The following is a 17,643-nucleotide window of genomic DNA, read 5'->3' as shown; positions in this document are numbered from 1 at the left end:
TCTACTTTACCCCTTACAAACTCATTCTCCAGAAGGAATGAGCTAAGTCTCTCATACCATGCTCTGGGAGCTTGCTTCAGACCGTAGAGTGATTTCTTCAATTTGAACACATGGTCTGGTTTCTTTTCATCTTCAAAACCTGGGGGTTGATGAACATAGACTTCCTCTGAGATATAACCATTTAGGAAGGCACTCTTTACGTCCATCTGATGTAGAACTATGTTGTGATTTACTGAGAAAGAAATCAATAGTCTGATTGCCTCCAGTCTTGCTACTGGAGCAAATGTTTCAGTGTAGTCTATTCCTTCCTGCTGGCTGTAGCCTTGAGCAACTAGCCTTGCCTTGTTTCTGACTACATCTCCTTTCTCATTTAGCTTGTTTCTGAATACCCATTTCGTTCCAATAACATGGACATTCTCAGGCTTCTTCACTAAGCTCCAAACATCGTTCTTGGAGAATTGATTCAATTCTTCTTCCATGGCCAGAATCCAATCCTTGTCCTGAAGAGCTTCATCTATGGACTTGGGTTCAATTAAGGACACCAATCCTTTCAGACTCAGCAAGGTCTCTTCAGAGGGTCTGAAGGCAGATCTGGTTCTGACTGGTTCATCTTTGTTGCCCAGAATCAATTCCTTAGGATGAGCTGCAGTGATTCTGCTCTTCTTCAGAGTTTGTGAGTTAGAGGGACCAGCTTCTTCCTCTGGTTCATCTTCCTCTGGCTCAACTTCCTCTGGAGCTTTGCCTTTGTCAGAAACATTAATGCTTAAATCTGCAAACTTTTCAACTAGCTTTGACTGGTCAGAGTCAAGCTTATCATCAAATCTAACATGAATAGATTCTTCAATAGTCTTAGCATCAGTATTATAAAATCTAAAACCTTTAGATCTATCAGAATAACCAAGTAATAGACACTTAGAAGATTTAGCATCAAATTTATGCAATCTATCCTTAGTATTGAGAACATAACAAACACAGCCAAAAGGATGAAAATAAGAAATGTTGGGTTTTATGTTCTTCCACAATTCATAAGGAGTCTTATTCAGAATTGGTCTCACAGAGATTCTGTTCTGAATGTAACATGCTGTATTTACTGCCTCTGCCCAAAAGTGCTTAGCCATGCCAGTTTCTTGGAGCATGGTTCTAGCCATCTCCTGAAGAGTTCTGTTCTTCCTCTCAACAACACCATTTTGTTGAGGAGTTCTGGGACAAGAGAAATCATGTGTAATTCCATAGGAATCAAACAGACTCTCAAACTTGTCATTCTCAAACTCTCCACCATGGTCACTTCTGACACGCACAATTCTACAAGCCTTCTCGTTTTGCACTTGAGCAATGAAGGTAGAGAACACAGCATGAGACTCATCCTTGCGGGTTAGAAACTTTACCCATGTCCAGCGGCTATAGTCATCAACGATAACCATCCCATATCTCTTGCCACCTATAGACTCAGTTTTCACTGGTCCAAACAGGTCGATATGCAGAAGTTCTAACGGCCTTGAGGTTGAGACAACATTCTTTGCCTTGAAAGGGACTTTTGTGAATTTGCCTTTCTGACATGCTTCACAAAGAGCGTCTGAAGCGAACTTCAGATTGGGTAAGCCCCTGACAAGGTTTAGCTTGCTCAGCTGAGAAATCTTTCTCATACTGGCATGCCCTAACCGTCTATGCCATACCCACTGCTCTTCATTAACAGACAGAAGGCACTTCACATTCTGAGCCTCCAACTCAGATAATCTGATCTTATAAATGTTGTTCTTCCTCTTGCTGTTCAACAGAACAGAGCCATCGATCTGACTTACAGCCCGGCAGGACTTTTGATTGAATATAACATCATAACCCTTGTCAGCTAATTGACTTATAGACAATAAGTTATGTGTTAAGCCGTCTACCAATAAAACATTATCAATGCATGGACTACTATCTACACAAATAGTACCAGTACCAATAATTTTACCCTTTTCATTTCCTCCAAAGCCAACTTCGCCTCCAGGCTTAAGTTTCAGCTCTCGGAACATACGCTTTTCTCCCGTCATGTGACGCGAGCATCCACTGTCCAGATACCATGATTGGTGTTTCAGTGGAGCTATCAAGGATATCTGCAACATAGATAATCTTGTCCTTAGGTACCCACTTTCTGGGTCCTCTTTTGTTAGTTACCCCAAAGGTTCTGATCACCTTGGGTGTCTCAACATGATATTTTAAAGGAATATTTGCATGATATTTAGTCATAGAGAAAGATCCCTTTTTAAGAGGGTTTTTAGCAACTTCAGCAGGTACAGGATCAGGCAATATGGTACCAGAGGGAACAAAGCATTCATACAAGGATTTAGCTTTAGACACAGAAGGCTCATTTCTAATTGGTTTAGAATAGCCAATGCCATGCATTCCATTTCTGCTTACACCATAGATCATTGAAGCCATTAAGCTTCTATCTACGCTTTTAGCCAGGAATCTTTGAAAAGATTTTTCATACTTAGATTCATGCTTACTATCAGAGGCATCGCAGGCAATAACTTCTTCTAACTTTGCAATTTGATTCTTAAGCACAGAGTTAGAATTAACTAAAGCATGGTTATCATTTTTCAAATCAGATATGATTTTCTCATGTTCAGAAGGAGTTTTAGAAACAGCAGATAAGTTCTTTTTCAGCTTCTTATGCTTAGACAACAAGGAGTTATACTTATCCATGATATCAGACAAAGCATGTTTCAGTTCAGAGGTAGAGAAGGAAGCAAATACCTCATTTTCATCGTCAGAGTCTGGATCTCCTTCTGATTCTGAGTCAGAGTCAACAGCTTCCTTTGACTCTGTTCCTTTGTCTTTGACAATAGCCATGAGTCCTTGGACTTCACCATCAGAGTCAACATCCTCTGACTCTGATTCATCGAATGTCACCATCAGACTCTTCTTGGTCTTGAAGTGCTTCTTTGGCTTCTTGTCCTTCTTCAATTTTGGACAGTCACTTTTGTAGTGCCCTGATTCTTTGCACTCAAAGCAAGTGACTTCCTTGATTGATGACTTCTTCTGACCTGAGGATTCAGACTTTCCTCTTGCCTTTCCAGAGCCTTTGAACTTGCTCTGCCTGTGCTTCCAGATGCGGTTGAGTCTCTTGGAGATCAGAGTCAGCTCATCTTCATCAGAATCTTCTGATGCTTCTTCAGATTCTTCTTCTTCAGCTTGAAGAGCCTTTGACTTCTCAACCTTAGCCTTTTCAGATTTGGATTTCAAGGCTATGGACTTTTTCCTCAGATCATGCATCTCTGAGCGCTTCAGCTCATGGCATTTCAAAATGCTGATGAGTTCTTCTAAACTCATATTCTCAACATCTCTCGTGAGCTCTATTGAAGTCACCAAAGGCATCCAACTTTCAGGAAGACACCTGATGACCCTTATGACGTGATCTTTTGTTGTGTAGCTCTTGTTGAGAGGACGTATGCCAGCTACAAGCAGTTGAAATCTGGAGAACATTTCTTCAATGGACTCATTTGGCTCCATGATGAAGGATTCATACTTTTGGATCAAAGACAATGCCTTTGATTCTTTGACTTTCTTGTTTCCTTCATGAGACATCTTCAGAGAATCAAAAATGCCTTTAGCAAACTCACGATCTGTAATCTTCTGGTACTCCTCATAGGAGATAGCACTTAGAAGAATTGCTCTTGCTTTATGATGTTGTGAGTACAGCTTCTTTTGATCTGCAGACATCTCTGACCTTGGGATCTTTTTGCCATCTGCATCAACTGGACGCTCATAGCCATCCACAATAATATCCCAGAGATCTGCATCGAAACCCAGAAAGAAACTTTCCAGTCTATCTTTCCAATATTCGAACCTTTGACCATCGAACATAGGAGGCTTTGCGTTGTAACCATCTCTTTGAGTTTCACTGGTGGTGGCAGCCATTGTTTTTCACACCGGCCCGGATCACTGAACACTGTTAGGTGTGGTAATCAGAACTTGCGCTCTGATACCAATTGAAGGTATGAAAAACGGTAGAAAGGGGGGGTTTGAATAACGTTTTCAGTACAAAACTACCACCTTAAAGATTTTAACAAATCTTTTCGAGAACTAAGTGCAAAAGATAGAGATAGAAAAGCACACAAGGATTTTATCCTGGTTCACTTGATAAATCACTCAAGCTACTCCAGTCCACCCGTTAAGGTGATTTCTTCCTTCTTAGAATGAAGGCAATCCACTAATCAGGTAAGAGTTACAACTGCACTTGAAACCTACAAGTGACTAACAATTACACTGACTTAGCTCACACTAAGATTCACTCTCTTAGTCTTCTCTAGGATCCGATCAACCTTGATCTCCTAAAGGAAAATCAAACAACTGTTTGAGGTTGGTGTTTACAAGGGTTTGCTTCTGAATAAGCTGAGTGTAAACTAAAATAAATTACAAGATGAAAGAAAGCTTAGAATATATCTTGCGCGTGTGTATTGCTTCTTGTATATTTTTTTCTTACTTCTCTAGCCGCTTCTTTCAATCTTCAGCCTCTATATATACTCCAAGGATTAGGGTTGAGCGTTGCATGGGAAATGCTACCGTTGGAGGGCAGTTCTGGAAAATCCAGCTTCTGCTGTGGCTGAGAACGTTAGGTAGGTCGTCAGGAAGGTACACTTGCTTTTGTACTTGGATAGCGACTTGACCTTTTAACCTAGGAGACTTCTGATCAGAGGAATGCTTCGTATTGGAACTTGTGAAGCCGGTTGATCAGAGTCAGAGGGATAGCACAGATCCTCTGACCATTGTATCTTCTGATTCTGAACTCAGAGGGAAGAACATGGCCTTCAGAGTTTCTTGCTTCTGGACTTCAGAGTTTCCACTATTCAGCTTCTGGATCTTCAGAGTCTTCTACACCATCGGAACATCTGAACCTTCAGTGTTTCTTGGTTGTCAGAACTTCTGGATCATCAGAGCTTCTAGCGACTGAGTCCTCATCAGAGTTTGTATAGCTTCAGATCTTCTGAAGCTTTTCCACTGTTCATACTGAACATGGTGAATGCGAAAGCGTTGCTTGGGTTACCCTTTATACACAGTGCTTCTGATTTGTGTGAAATTGAGTCAGGGTCAGAGCCTGTAAATAGCACACTCAGAAAAACACGTTAGAGTACCACAATTGTTCATATCAAAAGGTTAACTTGTGATCATCAAAACATAGAGTTGTACTACTAGATCAAAACTTGATCTTACAGTTAATGCTTAGGGTCGATGTTTCGACATTGTTTACTGTTTATGCACTGGAATTGTGTGTGATTGGAAAACGTTTTCTAAGGCTTCGGCTGACAATGTAGATGATGCATCTACTGTATGTTTTTGATGAGTGAATGACATGCTAAGTGCTAATTGGGTAATTTAGGATGTGTGGTGCATGCCTTATATGCTAGGTGCTATGTGGTTATTGCTTAAGATATTGACATATGACATGTTGATTGATTATGATGAGTTAATTCTGCTTTTGCACTATAATCTGAGTTTCTGAACGGTGAGAAAAGCGGGCAGGTCATGCCGATTTTATTTTGAGAGTTTTGAGAAAGCTTGAAAGGACGAATGAGATTCGGGCCTTGTTGTGGTGTTGTATGGATCGAGACATTCTCTGGAGTCATTTGGGGATTAGGGGATCCCGAGAACTTATAGGATTCGCGATAAGACTAAAAGGATAATTATTTTGTAAAGAAAACTCATAAGACATTAAACAACCTCTAAATCTTTAAGTAATGGTAATAATCTCGGAAGGAAGCTTTGGATGCAAATCATAGTTTTGGAAAACGAGAAGTGTCGTCGGATCCCAGCATTGAGAAAGTTGAGGGGCTTCGGGTATGTAGATGTTGTGGTGCTGTTGGAGTAGCGTTTGTTGTTGTGCTGTTGGAGCAGCTATTGTGGTTGTGCTGTTGGAGCAGCTATGTTGTTGGGTGTATCTTCGACTTTGCGGCGTGAATCCGTATGTCCAAACCCGACGGGTTGGGCCGATTCGGCAATAATTGTTGACACGCGCGAATCCGTATATTCAATCCGATGGATTGGATCGATTCGGCGGTAGTCACTCAGGCACGCGTGAGTCCGTATGTTCAATCAGAGGGATTGGATCGATTCAGCGATTGCCATTTTACCTCGCGTGAATCCGTATGTTCAATCCGAGGGATTGGATCGATTCAGCGACAACTTTTCGACACGCGCGAATCCTTATATTCAATCCGATGGATTGGATCGATTCGGCGGTAGTCACTCAGGCACGCGTGAGTCCGTATGTTCAATCAGAGGGATTGGATCGATTCAGCGATTGCCATTTTACCTCGCGTGAATCTGTATGTTCAATCCGAGGGATTGGATCGATTCAGCGATAACCTTTTGACTCGCGCGGATCCGTATGTTCAATCCGATGGATTGGATCGATTCGGCGATAGTCATTGGACACGCGCAATGTCCGTATGTTCGACTCTTTTGAGTGAACCGACTTGGCGTTGTCATTTGTTGCGTGTGCGAGTCCGTATGTTCAACCCAAGGGGTTGGATCGACTCGACATGCCTAATTGTGGGAGTTGCGTGTGCGAGTCCGTATGTTCAACCCAAGGGGTTGGATCGACTTGACATGCCTAATTGTTGGGCTATCCTGGGGATAAGTCCGGGAAACCGGTAGTTTCCGAGTATGTGATACTCTTTGCTTGTTGAGCAGTTGTGACCATCGGATTGAGATGAGTCGGATGATCCGGAGATCATCATGAGTTACTATGTTAATGTGAAGAAGTGTCTTTTGTCGCAGAATCGACTTTACCTTAGGGTAAGCTTTTAGAGACTTTAATTTACCTAGAACACGTGGCGACGTGTCGAGTGAGAGTCGGAGACGTTGTTTGACTAATCATCCTGCATTCATGCATACTGATTTAGTTGTCGAGTGTGATTGTTATTTGTTAATCCTATTTGGAACATGTTAATTGTTATTATTGCTGTTAAGTTCATTATGGAAAATGCAACCCTAGGATGTTATCCCTAGCTATAAGCCTAAGTGGTTATTCTCTTATCTATATCTATTGGTGCTATTATTTATGTAATTCTTTGGAGTTGACCCTCGCGTCTTCTGTGTGTGCTTTGGCGGACAAACGCCCTTTGTCAGATGTCTTTGGCGGACTGGTTCACGACGGTTCACCCTTCGGGGGAAACTAGAGTTGGGATGCTGGAACAGGAGCGCATCGCGATAACGAGCGGAGGACGGAGGATGTACCTAGACTTAGTCGTTCTGGATTCAGATTCGGACGACGATCATGCTAGCATGTAGGATTGAGTGTTAGTGTGAGCTCCTCGAGATAGGATTAGTGTAGGAGTAGAGTCTTAGCTCTGAACATCATTTGTTTCATTCGGGACAGGGTAGTTTCCCACCTATAGCTTTTTGTGTGGTTTCGTTACGGGAATCACAGAGAGTTGGTTGGACTTAGGAAGTCTTGTTTCAGGCCGATGGGCCAGCTTATTCTCATTTTGAGGGATAGTGTTGCGGACACTTAACCTTTTCTTTTGGTTTGTACTTTTGCCTTCGGGCGCTACACTTTTCTTTCCGTCACTGGAGGTTACTCGTGACGAGGTTGTTACTTACAGCGGGGACTGTATTATATATTGTACACCAGTTCTGTTGTTTTTCGCTTTTGGGTTTTATCTATTTCAGTCTTGTCTTAGTTATTATCAAAAAAAAAATATATTCACGTTTTTCCGCATTAAGTTTACTTTCGGTTACTAAAGTGACGCCACCGAAATCGGGGTGTTACACTCTTAGTTTGGACTCATTTGATCATAAAAAATTGTCTATTCCACTAGCTGATGTATATGCAGTGTGGCATGATAATGGTTTGGTAGGTAGTGTATTCAGGGATGGCATAGCAGTTCAAATAGGAAGGGGGAGTGGCGTTCTGTTCTGGTTAGATCATTGGGCTGGTTCAGGTCCATTCTGCTTGTGTTTCCACGTGTTTTTGCTCTAGGATCAAATAAGAGAGCAACAGTCATGGAATGTGGAGTGGTGGATGGCCACATGTGGGTATGGGACCTCTCCTTTGTGCGACACTTTTTGGGTTGGGAACAATATGATGACTTACTCCATGTTCTCCAACAAATGGTTCCCAAACAGGGCGTGCATGCGGAGGTTCATATGGGAATGTTTAGTGTGAAATCCCTATGTGCAGTTGTTGAGGCGAGATGGCTCACGAAGGATGGTTGGTCAGTACCGAATTTGTTAAGGCCAATTTTACCGTCAAAAATTGCTCTATTTTTATGGCAGGTTCAGAAGAACAGGATCGCTACTAAAGAAAATCTGAGGCGCCGTGGTGTGGCATTGGAAGATGGAGCGACTTGTGCATTATGCTTGGCTGTACCTGAAACGGCTGCCCATCTTTTCTTGCATTGTCCTAAGGTTTGGCAGTTGTGGGTAAATGTATTACACAGAGAAGGTGTTTGGTGGGTGGTGCCTGACTCTATCCCGGGGTGTTTGGCAGAATGGAGATCTCTTCGTAGAACCACAACACTTATTTTATGGGACTTGATACCGTACGCTCTTTGTTGGGTTGTATGGCTGGCTAGAAACAATGTGGTTTTTACTAATCTACCTTATGATGTCGATGAGGTATGGGAGTCCCATTTGTTTATGCTATTTAATTGGATAAAGACTTGGTGGAAGGAATGTCCTTATGGGGCGGATCAATTTGCAAGAGGCTTTACAAGGATAGATATTCAGAGCAAACAAGGTGTACGTCCTATTGTGCCTAGGAAACCTCCCCAAGGTATGATTCTGAAGTTTAATGTTGATGGGTCTTTTCAATCTGGGAGTGCTGGTATCGGAGGTATTTTGAGGAATGGGGCGGGGGTAGTGATTGGAAAGTTTTCCAGAAGAGTTGAGGTCCAGCGTGCTGATGAGGCGGAGGTGCTTGCTATTCTTTATGCTCTCCTATTTTGTCAACAATTTTTGGTATCTTCAGTGGAGGTTGAAAGTGATTCTACCTTAGCTGTTGGTTGGGTAAGAGGTGAAAAAATGAGTCCTTGGAAGCTTACAAATGAGTTGAACATGATTGATTTTTTGATGCCGCTAGTATCATGTATTGGGGTAAATCATATTTTGAGGGAAGGGAATGCGGAGGCGGATGAGTTGGCTAAACAAGGTTGCTCTAGGGAGGAGCCGGTTTGGGTCTATTTAGAACACTAATTGTGTTGGTGTAAGGTGTCTTTCTTTGGATTTATATTTTTGTTTGCAGGTAAAAGGGAGACATGGAATTGTTTACCTGTGAGCACTAGCATTGCTGCGTTTTTTGTAACTGCTGGTTGGAATCTTTTCTCTGTTGTTGCTGGTGCTGTCACTGCTGTTGCTGATTGGTGATGTTGATCCTATTTTGCTGATGCTGGTGCTGGTGCTGGTGCTGTCATTACTGTTGCTGATATGTGCTGGTGTTGTCATTGCTGTTGCTAATATGTGTTGTTGCTGATATGTGATGTTGTTGTTGTTGCTGTATGAATGTGGTTGCTGTTGCTGATGTGCTGTTGTGCTGTTACTGTTGCTACTCGAAAATGGAGGTTGTTGTTGTTGTTGTTGGTTGTTTTAGCCTGTTGCGCTGTTGCTGTTTGCTGTTACACGAATTTACATGTTGCTGATGCACGACGTTGCTGTTTTTCTTGTTTTGCAGTAGCTGCGTTGTCCGTATTTTGTTCCATGGTACCTGAGCTTGTACAAAACTTGATTTATTGGTTTTTGATTAGTAGCAGAATGGCTTTCCCAAGATTGTGGTACTCTTTTTCCTTGCTTGGTTTTTATCCCTCTGGGTTTTTCCAAGTAAGATTTTAATGAGTCTCTTTCTTGGGATTTTGTTAAGGTCATTCTGCGGGTTGGTGGTGGGTTCTCAGCAACGCTCAGGGTGTATATGTTGATTCAGACTGATCTTTTGTATTTGGTTCTTGTCTTGAGTCTTTTTTAACTCAAGCTTATATTATATATTCATTTCATTTTCAAAAAAAATTGATTATATTAAATTTCATGATTTATTTTTTTAATTGTGTATGAGGTATTTATGGATAATTTTAATAAGCTTTTGCATTACTTATTATTATGCTTATCCATATGATATGAGTTCTCACCCTTCTGTTTGAATGATGCTCTATGCGACATCGCTCAGGTTCTGAGGATAGTGGAACTTCTCGCAAGGGTTAGTCGGAGGAGCTAGTCTTTAGATATGTTTTTAGTGATGGGAGTCATGCTCTGTTATGTAACACAGGGAAACATTTAGTATTGTACCTGGATGTCAAGAAATATTTCATGTATTCACTTTATTTATTTTTGGATTATGTTAAATCTTGGAGTTGAAATAAATCCACTGTGCTATGCATATGATGTTGAGACATCAAAGTTGAAAATTTATATCTAAATTATAAGCATGGCAGGTGTTTTGATTTATGTTTCTGGAGAATAAATGTGATACCCTCTGTGTTATGCGTTTTACTCTGATTTATTCTATAATATTTACGCGGGGTTTAGAGGGTGTTACACATATCAATATTGTTTAAAATTTTATTAAATAATGTTCTGAATATAATCATCATATACCACATCGTCCACCTGGTCCACCAAAAAGAAAGGACTGTTGAACAATAGGTCCTTCATAACCATGGTACAATAAGTCATAACAATTTGGCGTTGTATCGCAGTTTGACTTCATGTCCTTGGGATTTACTTGAATTTTATTGTAATTTGAATCCACAATCTCAAGATTTACAATGAAACCCGAGTTTTTGTATAACTCCTTAGGCAATCTTCCACTGCCCATAGGGGGACTTATCATATTCGGTGGAGCAAATGTTTCACCACCATATCTGATTAAAGATGAACCCTGACTTAAGTGAGTGAATATTCCTTTCGGCCAATATCCAACTGGTGCGTGAGATTTACTAGCAATTAACCACCAATGACCTGTAAATTGATCCTACAAATATTCAAGCAATTAAAAAATGAAAAATATGTTGTTTGAAAATGACATTAACTAATAGTATCTAATGAAGGAATAAAGTTTTATTAAGCACATATGAACTCATAACATGAAGTACTAATGTTTTTGTTTATCATTGTTTTAAGATAGAGAATATGTTACTTTTTTTTTAACTATTTTATCATTCTTCAAATTGTTCACAAACATGCTAACACACAATTATTTATAATATGAATAAGAAAAAAATCAAATTTTGTTATAATTTTTTACGCTGGGATCAGACCCCCGATTAATGTGGGTATTTCTGTTTTCAGAAAAAAGCGATTTTAAAGTAGTAGAACTATGATTCACACTTTTTTATATTTAAACCTCACAACTATCCAAGTGTAAGGTAGATCGGCTGCTACTCCTCCGAATTTTTTAATATTTTATAGAATCTAGTGATCTATGAAAAATTTGTATGTCTTGTTTTATATTAATATTTCGTTAAAAGTTTGAACAATTTCACTTATTAGTGAATAATATACTCAAAGAATACAATTTGTTGTTAAATTTTTAAAATATATTTTGTGTCACACCATTTCAATTGTCCATCAATATAATCTAAATAACAAAATTTCTAAATTTATAAATTCAGATTATAACATACGGTAGTTAAAAGTTAAAACAGAACAAAAAAGTATAATTCAAAACATGTAATTTAACAATTGGTACTTATATCAATAATTTCATATATAGTTCTTACACAAGTGATTTTAATTATTTTTCACAAGTAACATGTACAACACTCATTTTATGAAAAGAAACACATAATTTCCCTTGATATATAATTCTAAACCAAAAGAAAAGCACTAACATAAGATATCTATCGTAAACACATAACATTAATAACTCTAATATCATCAAATCATGATATACAAATTGATGCATCAAAAACACATACCACCCAATTTAAAGGAGTTAGTAAATTTCAATTATTTATCAAACCAACTAGAAAAAAAATAGTGTCCTTTATTAAGGACAAAAAAATAGTTTCATTTATTGATTTTAGAATTTTAAATTATATATTTTATACTTATTATAAATAAATAAAGGTCACTAAAATAATGATAAAATATTCAATAGAGATAATTATAAAATAAATAAAAATGTCAATTTATCGCTTAAGGAAGTTTCATTACTTATTTATTTTTCAATTTAAATTTAAATGATAGATAAAAGAAATAAGTGAAACTTAAGACTCGGTTAATGTCGTGTATTAAAATTTTTTGCCAAATCAAAGTATTAACACACTTCCACATAGAATTTTATGTTAAAAAATTGTAATATTTAAATTTACTAAACTTTTTATTGTTTTTTTATTAAGAATATTTAAATTATGTTATCCATCTTCACTAAAGTAATCGTTCAAATATATTTCTTAATCAATTTCAATATTAAGATTATAAGTTACTAAAATATTCTTTTGGATAAGTTATTTTATGATAAGAATTAAACTGAAAAAAAATGTTTACAACAATGTTTAGAGACTATTAACTTTCATGAAGGTGAAAATATAAACAACTTGACATAGTCATATATTTTTAAAATAAGTTACCTGTTTGACTTCGATAGGATATGCAGATTTTTCTTCTGATCCAATGATAGAGCTATTTTGAATGACTACTCCTAAGCCTGATCCCGGATTGACTTGCACAAAACCTGGGCACATACTATTAAAACATCCCGTTTTTTTATAGCCATCTACCTGCATGTATTTTTCTAAATAAGCATAATCTCATTAAGCAATTAAGAAAATAAATACAATTCATTGATTGGTAACTCTTACTGTCCAATGTGCAGTTAAATGTATTTGACTGTCTCCATATAAGCTTGGATGAACCTTATATAATGAGGATATTAAATTCAGAAAGTGCGTATATAGAATAAATATAATAAAGGAAACCATTCATGCAATGGGTTAAATAGGGTCATTGTGAGAAGAACATTGTTCTCCATTTTTTACTATGTCATGAAACATTTAAAAATGATTTGCATAAATAAGGTAAAAATTAACTTACACCAATTCCAACTTGTATACTATTGAGTTCTGTAGGTGGGCCACTTTGAATCCAAATTGCAGATATGCTGTATTGATTTGATTGAAGCGATAAATTATACACACTAATTCTCGCACTTGCGCCATGAAATGTCATGGCTTTAGTTGTATCAAGGGTGGCAAACTAGAGATGATAATGTATAAGGAAATGAGTTAAACTTGTTTATAATAGTAACTAATTAAATATATTCAATAAAAAATATAATTAATCATTACTTAAAATTCTTAGAAATTGAACCAATTTATATGTCTTCTAAAGAAAAATGTTTTTAATTAAAAATATAATACATTCCATTATCGAGAGAATTTGTATCTCGACTTTTTATTCAATAAAGATATTGATTTCAAAAAAAAAAACAATAGTATTATGGTGGAAAATTAAAGACAAAAGATTAACAAAAAATTGAAGTAATGTTTCTTTATAAACATTATAATAACCAATCATATAAAAAGTTTCCATACCAAAAATTTTAGTTGAACCAACTTACATGATGTCCAGGATAACTTTGAGAATATTGATTAAAATCATCAAGTTGTGATTTCGAAGATGACTTAGTAATCATCTTCTGTCTCATTCTGGTCTTGAAAATGGGCACTTTTCCCGGACGACATCCATTGCCGAGGTAAGATGATCTATTATGCATGGTAGTCCTCATAAAAGTTGGAAAAAGCTTTGTTACAATGAAAAGGAAAAGTTAGATGCAAATTTAGAATCTTAATCTCAAAAAAAATAAAGTCTTGACAAATTATTAAGATCAATACAACTATCATTTTCTTAAGTAGTTTAAAGAATTCTTATATTGTTATACGTGAGAATGAAAAACAATCTTAAAATTAGCTGAACTAGTGAGGTTGGTTACCTGAATTTTGTGATTTTTGAGTAAAGGATGTTGCAAAGTAGGTTGCTTATAAATTTCAACACAATCAAAATCATCATCTAGTGAACGCTGCATTTCATAACCAAATGGAATTTAAATAAATCATGATAGAAAATCAATTAGTTATCAATCACATACTTTAGAGGATAAAATTTAGAATGCAATACCTGGATGCTTTGGTAGTTATGTAATCTATGAAACTGTTGTTTATTTGGTTGATGTATTATTCCTCCATCAACTTTATAGTATTGACCACACAAACTGAGAATCAGAATGAAAAATATTTCCATAATTTTTTTAGCAGTCTTACTTATTCGAGTATATTAGTTATATGTACGAACTTATATAATGGAGAGTGAACTAGCTATATTGAATGCTCTCTTTATTATATTAATTGAAAATTTATGATATATTTAATGGTAAAGTTGACTTGAGATTTGCATTAATAAAATTATTAATGAGCAATGGATGGAGGGTGAATTAGCTGTATTGAATGCTCTCTTTATTAGATTAATTGAAAATTGATGATATATTTAATGGTAAAGTTGACTTGAGATTTGCATTTATAAAATTATTAATGAGCAATGAAAGAAATTGTATGTTATTAAATGTTAGCTATGTAGCTGTGAAGTTTTAAGTGGGAAGGAGGTTTTCGAGCTTATGGTATTCTAACAAGAGTGAGGAGTGTCGTTTTGTTGGTTCGGTGATATGGAAATAAGTCAGGCCGCCCAACAGGGCTTGTGGCTTGACTCGTCAGAGGCTTGCCTTGGCTTGGCTCGTTTATTAAAAAAGCTGGGCATAAGCTTTTTAAAAGGCTTAATTAACTTAAAAGACCAAGCTCAAGCTATCATAAAAGTCTATTTAATTTGGCTTGATAGGTCATCTTGTTATGTATTTATTTGGGATTGAGACTTATTATTATTGATTTAATTTATATGCTTAAGACTTGAGACATTATTTTTAAATGATTTGTTTATGTTTAATTTTAATTTTTTTTGTTTTAAATAATCAAGATTTTGTTCTTTGAAATGCAATGATATATATGTTTTTTATTTATTTGAAAAGGAAATGCAATGATATATAAAAAGGGCATATTAGCTCGCCAACCTTTTAGCCCGTCCGTCTATCGACATTCTTTAGATGAAATTGTCTAACATCTATTACATAGGCTTTTAAGTAGGCTTGTAGGCCAAGCCAGGATTTATACTAAGTCAAGCCAAGGCTTAAAATTTTGCTTGTTAACAGGCCACAAGCCAGGCTTGGGCAATGAAACCACAATGCAGGCCAAGCTTGGGCCACGTAAAGCTTGGCTTGGCTGGGCTTATTTCCACCCTTAGGCATGAAGTTTTACTCCACAGATGATATTGTTTTTTTCCAAATAATAGCTTGATCAATGCGAGCAGGTCTTCTAAGAAGAGCTAAGGTAGTTTCATGGGTATGAGCTGTTTCTTTAGGTCTTTTGGAATTTTTAGATGTTTTCCTTCAAACACTATATTTAATATATTAATATATAAATATTGTAGAGAAAAAAATAAAATATATAAAACTTAAATTATATAGGGTCCCGCTAACATGGAGCCTGTCTTTTCGGGCTCTAATTTTGGAGCCCTGTTTTTTACCTGCCATCACCCTTTCGGTCAAAAAAAAAGGTTAAGTAAATATTTTTAGTTAAAGTTTTAAGTATTCCATTAATTGCTAATCATGATTCCCCACTAATTACTAGTATATGTTTAGGGGGACACTCTCAGGTGGAATTAATTTCACACTTGAAGAAGATTCATCATTACCCTTAGCTCTGGTTGTACCCGCACCAGCCTTCGCTGGCAGATCTAACCCACGAACCCCCTAACCCGTAGCGGCGAAAACAAAGGTATCCGCCGAATCACGATTTTTCGTGTCTCGTGTTTCTTCAGTAAGAAAGCATTATGGTTTTGAAAACTCCCAATTCAATTTTTTAGTTTGAGAACCTCTTAGTTCAATTCGAATACAGCTAACTGATGTTTGTGATTTATTGTGGCCACTGGGAATAATGAAGAAGATTTTTTGCAAGTTTCGTATTTATTGTTTTCAAACGTTATTGACGATGTTGTTTTTGTTCCTTTTTACTATGGTTTCGTTATTTTTATTTAGGAGAACGAGGATTCTGATAGTGATGACAAGAATGAGATTTCTGGTAGTGAGGAAAGGGGGAGACTTTTGTGATGGTGAAGATGATGTACAATCCATTGGAGAAACTTGTACAATTCCCATAGATGGTGTTGAATATATGGGAAACATCAATTTCATCACTTTAACATTTGAAGACATGAAGAAATACCGGTTTTTAAATCGTAATCTTGCGTACGATTTTTACAATATGTATGCTCGGTTTAATGGATTTTCTGCCCGTCAGAGCGCTGTCAAGAAAAACTTTAAGAAAGAAATTGTGCAGCAGAATTTTGTCTGTCATAAACAAGGTCATAGAGAAGATAGATTTGGGGAAGATGGAATTCGGAAGCGTGAGCCTAGGAGGGACATTAGGTGTGGATGTTTAGCACACTGCAAGGTCCATACTGATGAATCTGAATCTGGTCACCGTTGGGTTGTTAAACATCTCGATAATGGCCATAGTCACTTGGTTGTCCCTAATAAGCATGTAGGTTTGCTAGTCGGTCATAGGAAGATGTGTGACATGGATGTTTCCCAGATGAACAACATGATTGGAGTTGGCATTTCACCTCCTCAAATTTATGCTTCATTTGCTGGTGAAGCAGGTGAGTATCTGAATGTAAATTTTAATCAGCGGAACATGTACAATGAATTGGATAAGGAGAGGAGAAAGCAGGTGCCTGATGTAAGAGGTGCATTTGGCTATCTGCGTACTTTGCGAAGCACAGATCCAGACATGTACAGGAGCCATAAGAAGTCTAAGCAAGGAAAGTTGCTAAACCCGTGTTGGTGCGATGGACAAAGTCGTAGAGACTATAGTGTTTTTGGTGATATGTTAGCATTTGATGCTACGTATAGAAAAAACAAATATAGTTTCCACTTGTGGTATTGTCTGGAGTTAACCATCATAACAGGACCATTGTGTTTGTCATGGCAATTGTATCTGATGAGAAAGAAGAAACCTATGTATGGCTGCTGGAAAAATTTATGGATGCAATGAAAGGCAAAGCTCATGTATCTGTCATTACTTATGGATGCAAGTCCATGAGAAATGCGATTAGAAGAGTATTTCCCAATGCCCATCATAAGTTGGTGTGCATGGAATCTATTAGAGAACGCAACCAGGAATGTGAAGAAGCCTAGATTCTTAGAATTTTTTAACAGATGCATGTTGGGTGACTATGAGGTGGCTGGGTTTGAAGATAGGTGGGAAAAGATGGTGATAGAATGTGAAGTTCAAGATGATAATTGGGTAAAGGAGACGTATGAGAAGAAGGAAACGTGGGCTTCTGCATACATGCGCGGTTATTTTTTTTAGTGGTTTTATGTAACACCCCGATTTCCAGGTGTCACTTTAGTAACCAAAAATAAACTTTCGCGGAAAACAGGTAATTTTTTTTTCGATTGATTCCTTTTAATCAACGCAATATAAAATACAACATAACCCAACCACTAACTAACCAATGTACATCAAATATAGACATGTACAGCCTCAGCTGCACTCCATGTCACGCGCACTCGCAGTGACTCCAAAGCAGTGTGCCCGTAGGCAAATATATACAGACCCAGAA

General features: G+C 37.3%; 3 protein-coding genes across 3 annotated transcripts; 1 reads left to right on the top strand and 2 right to left on the bottom strand.

Moving 5' to 3' along the window:
* Positions 1 to 10,553: 10,553 nt before the first annotated feature.
* LOC130735435 (uncharacterized) lies at positions 10,554 to 13,164 on the bottom strand. The gene is made up of 4 exons (XM_057587424.1): positions 13,009 to 13,164; positions 12,777 to 12,830; positions 12,546 to 12,695; positions 10,554 to 10,945 (listed from the first exon to the last, which is right to left on the bottom strand). Exons 1-4 carry the CDS (start codon positions 13,141 to 13,143, stop codon positions 10,562 to 10,564), a joined length of 723 nt encoding a protein of 240 aa, XP_057443407.1. The 5' UTR covers positions 13,144 to 13,164; the 3' UTR covers positions 10,554 to 10,561.
* A 352-nt stretch (positions 13,165 to 13,516) lies between these two features.
* Positions 13,517 to 14,214, bottom strand: LOC130736549 (uncharacterized). Its single transcript, XM_057588368.1, has 3 exons — positions 14,092 to 14,214; positions 13,907 to 13,993; positions 13,517 to 13,717 (listed from the first exon to the last, which is right to left on the bottom strand). The coding sequence occupies exons 1-3, from the start codon at positions 14,212 to 14,214 to the stop codon at positions 13,517 to 13,519; spliced, it is 411 nt and encodes a 136-aa protein (XP_057444351.1).
* A 1,862-nt stretch (positions 14,215 to 16,076) lies between these two features.
* On the top strand, positions 16,077 to 17,215 carry LOC130736548 (protein FAR1-RELATED SEQUENCE 5-like). The gene is made up of 2 exons (XM_057588367.1): positions 16,077 to 16,924; positions 16,987 to 17,215. Exons 1-2 carry the CDS (start codon positions 16,077 to 16,079, stop codon positions 17,213 to 17,215), a joined length of 1,077 nt encoding a protein of 358 aa, XP_057444350.1.
* The last annotated feature ends 428 nt before the right edge of the window (positions 17,216 to 17,643 follow it).

This window comes from Lotus japonicus, chromosome 2, assembly GCF_012489685.1.
Source record: "Lotus japonicus ecotype B-129 chromosome 2, LjGifu_v1.2".
Taxonomy (NCBI): Eukaryota; Viridiplantae; Streptophyta; class Magnoliopsida; order Fabales; family Fabaceae; genus Lotus; species Lotus japonicus.
The sequence above is the reverse complement of the archived record's forward strand: the minus strand, read 5'-3'. Positions and strand labels throughout refer to the sequence as shown.

Coding starts and splice junctions, on each gene's coding strand:
- LOC130735435 (XM_057587424.1), bottom strand. CDS start 13,143: ATGACATTTCATGGCGCAAGTGCGAGAATTAGTGTGTATAATTTATCG. Junction 12,696..12,776: donor ATTTAACTGCACATTGGACA/GTAAGAGTTACC, acceptor AAATACATGCAG/GTAGATGGCTATAAAAAAAC. Junction 10,946..12,545: donor ATCCTATCGAAGTCAAACAG/GTAACTTATTTT, acceptor GAATATTTGTAG/GATCAATTTACAGGTCATTG.
- LOC130736549 (XM_057588368.1), bottom strand. CDS start 14,214: ATGGAAATATTTTTCATTCTGATTCTCAGTTTGTGTGGTCAATACTAT. Junction 13,994..14,091: donor ATAACTACCAAAGCATCCAG/GTATTGCATTCT, acceptor TATGAAATGCAG/CGTTCACTAGATGATGATTT. Junction 13,718..13,906: donor TCAAAAATCACAAAATTCAG/GTAACCAACCTC, acceptor ATTGTAACAAAG/CTTTTTCCAACTTTTATGAG.
- LOC130736548 (XM_057588367.1), top strand. CDS start 16,077: ATGACAAGAATGAGATTTCTGGTAGTGAGGAAAGGGGGAGACTTTTGT. Junction 16,925..16,986: donor ATGTTAGCATTTGATGCTAC/GTATAGAAAAAA, acceptor CCATCATAACAG/GACCATTGTGTTTGTCATGG.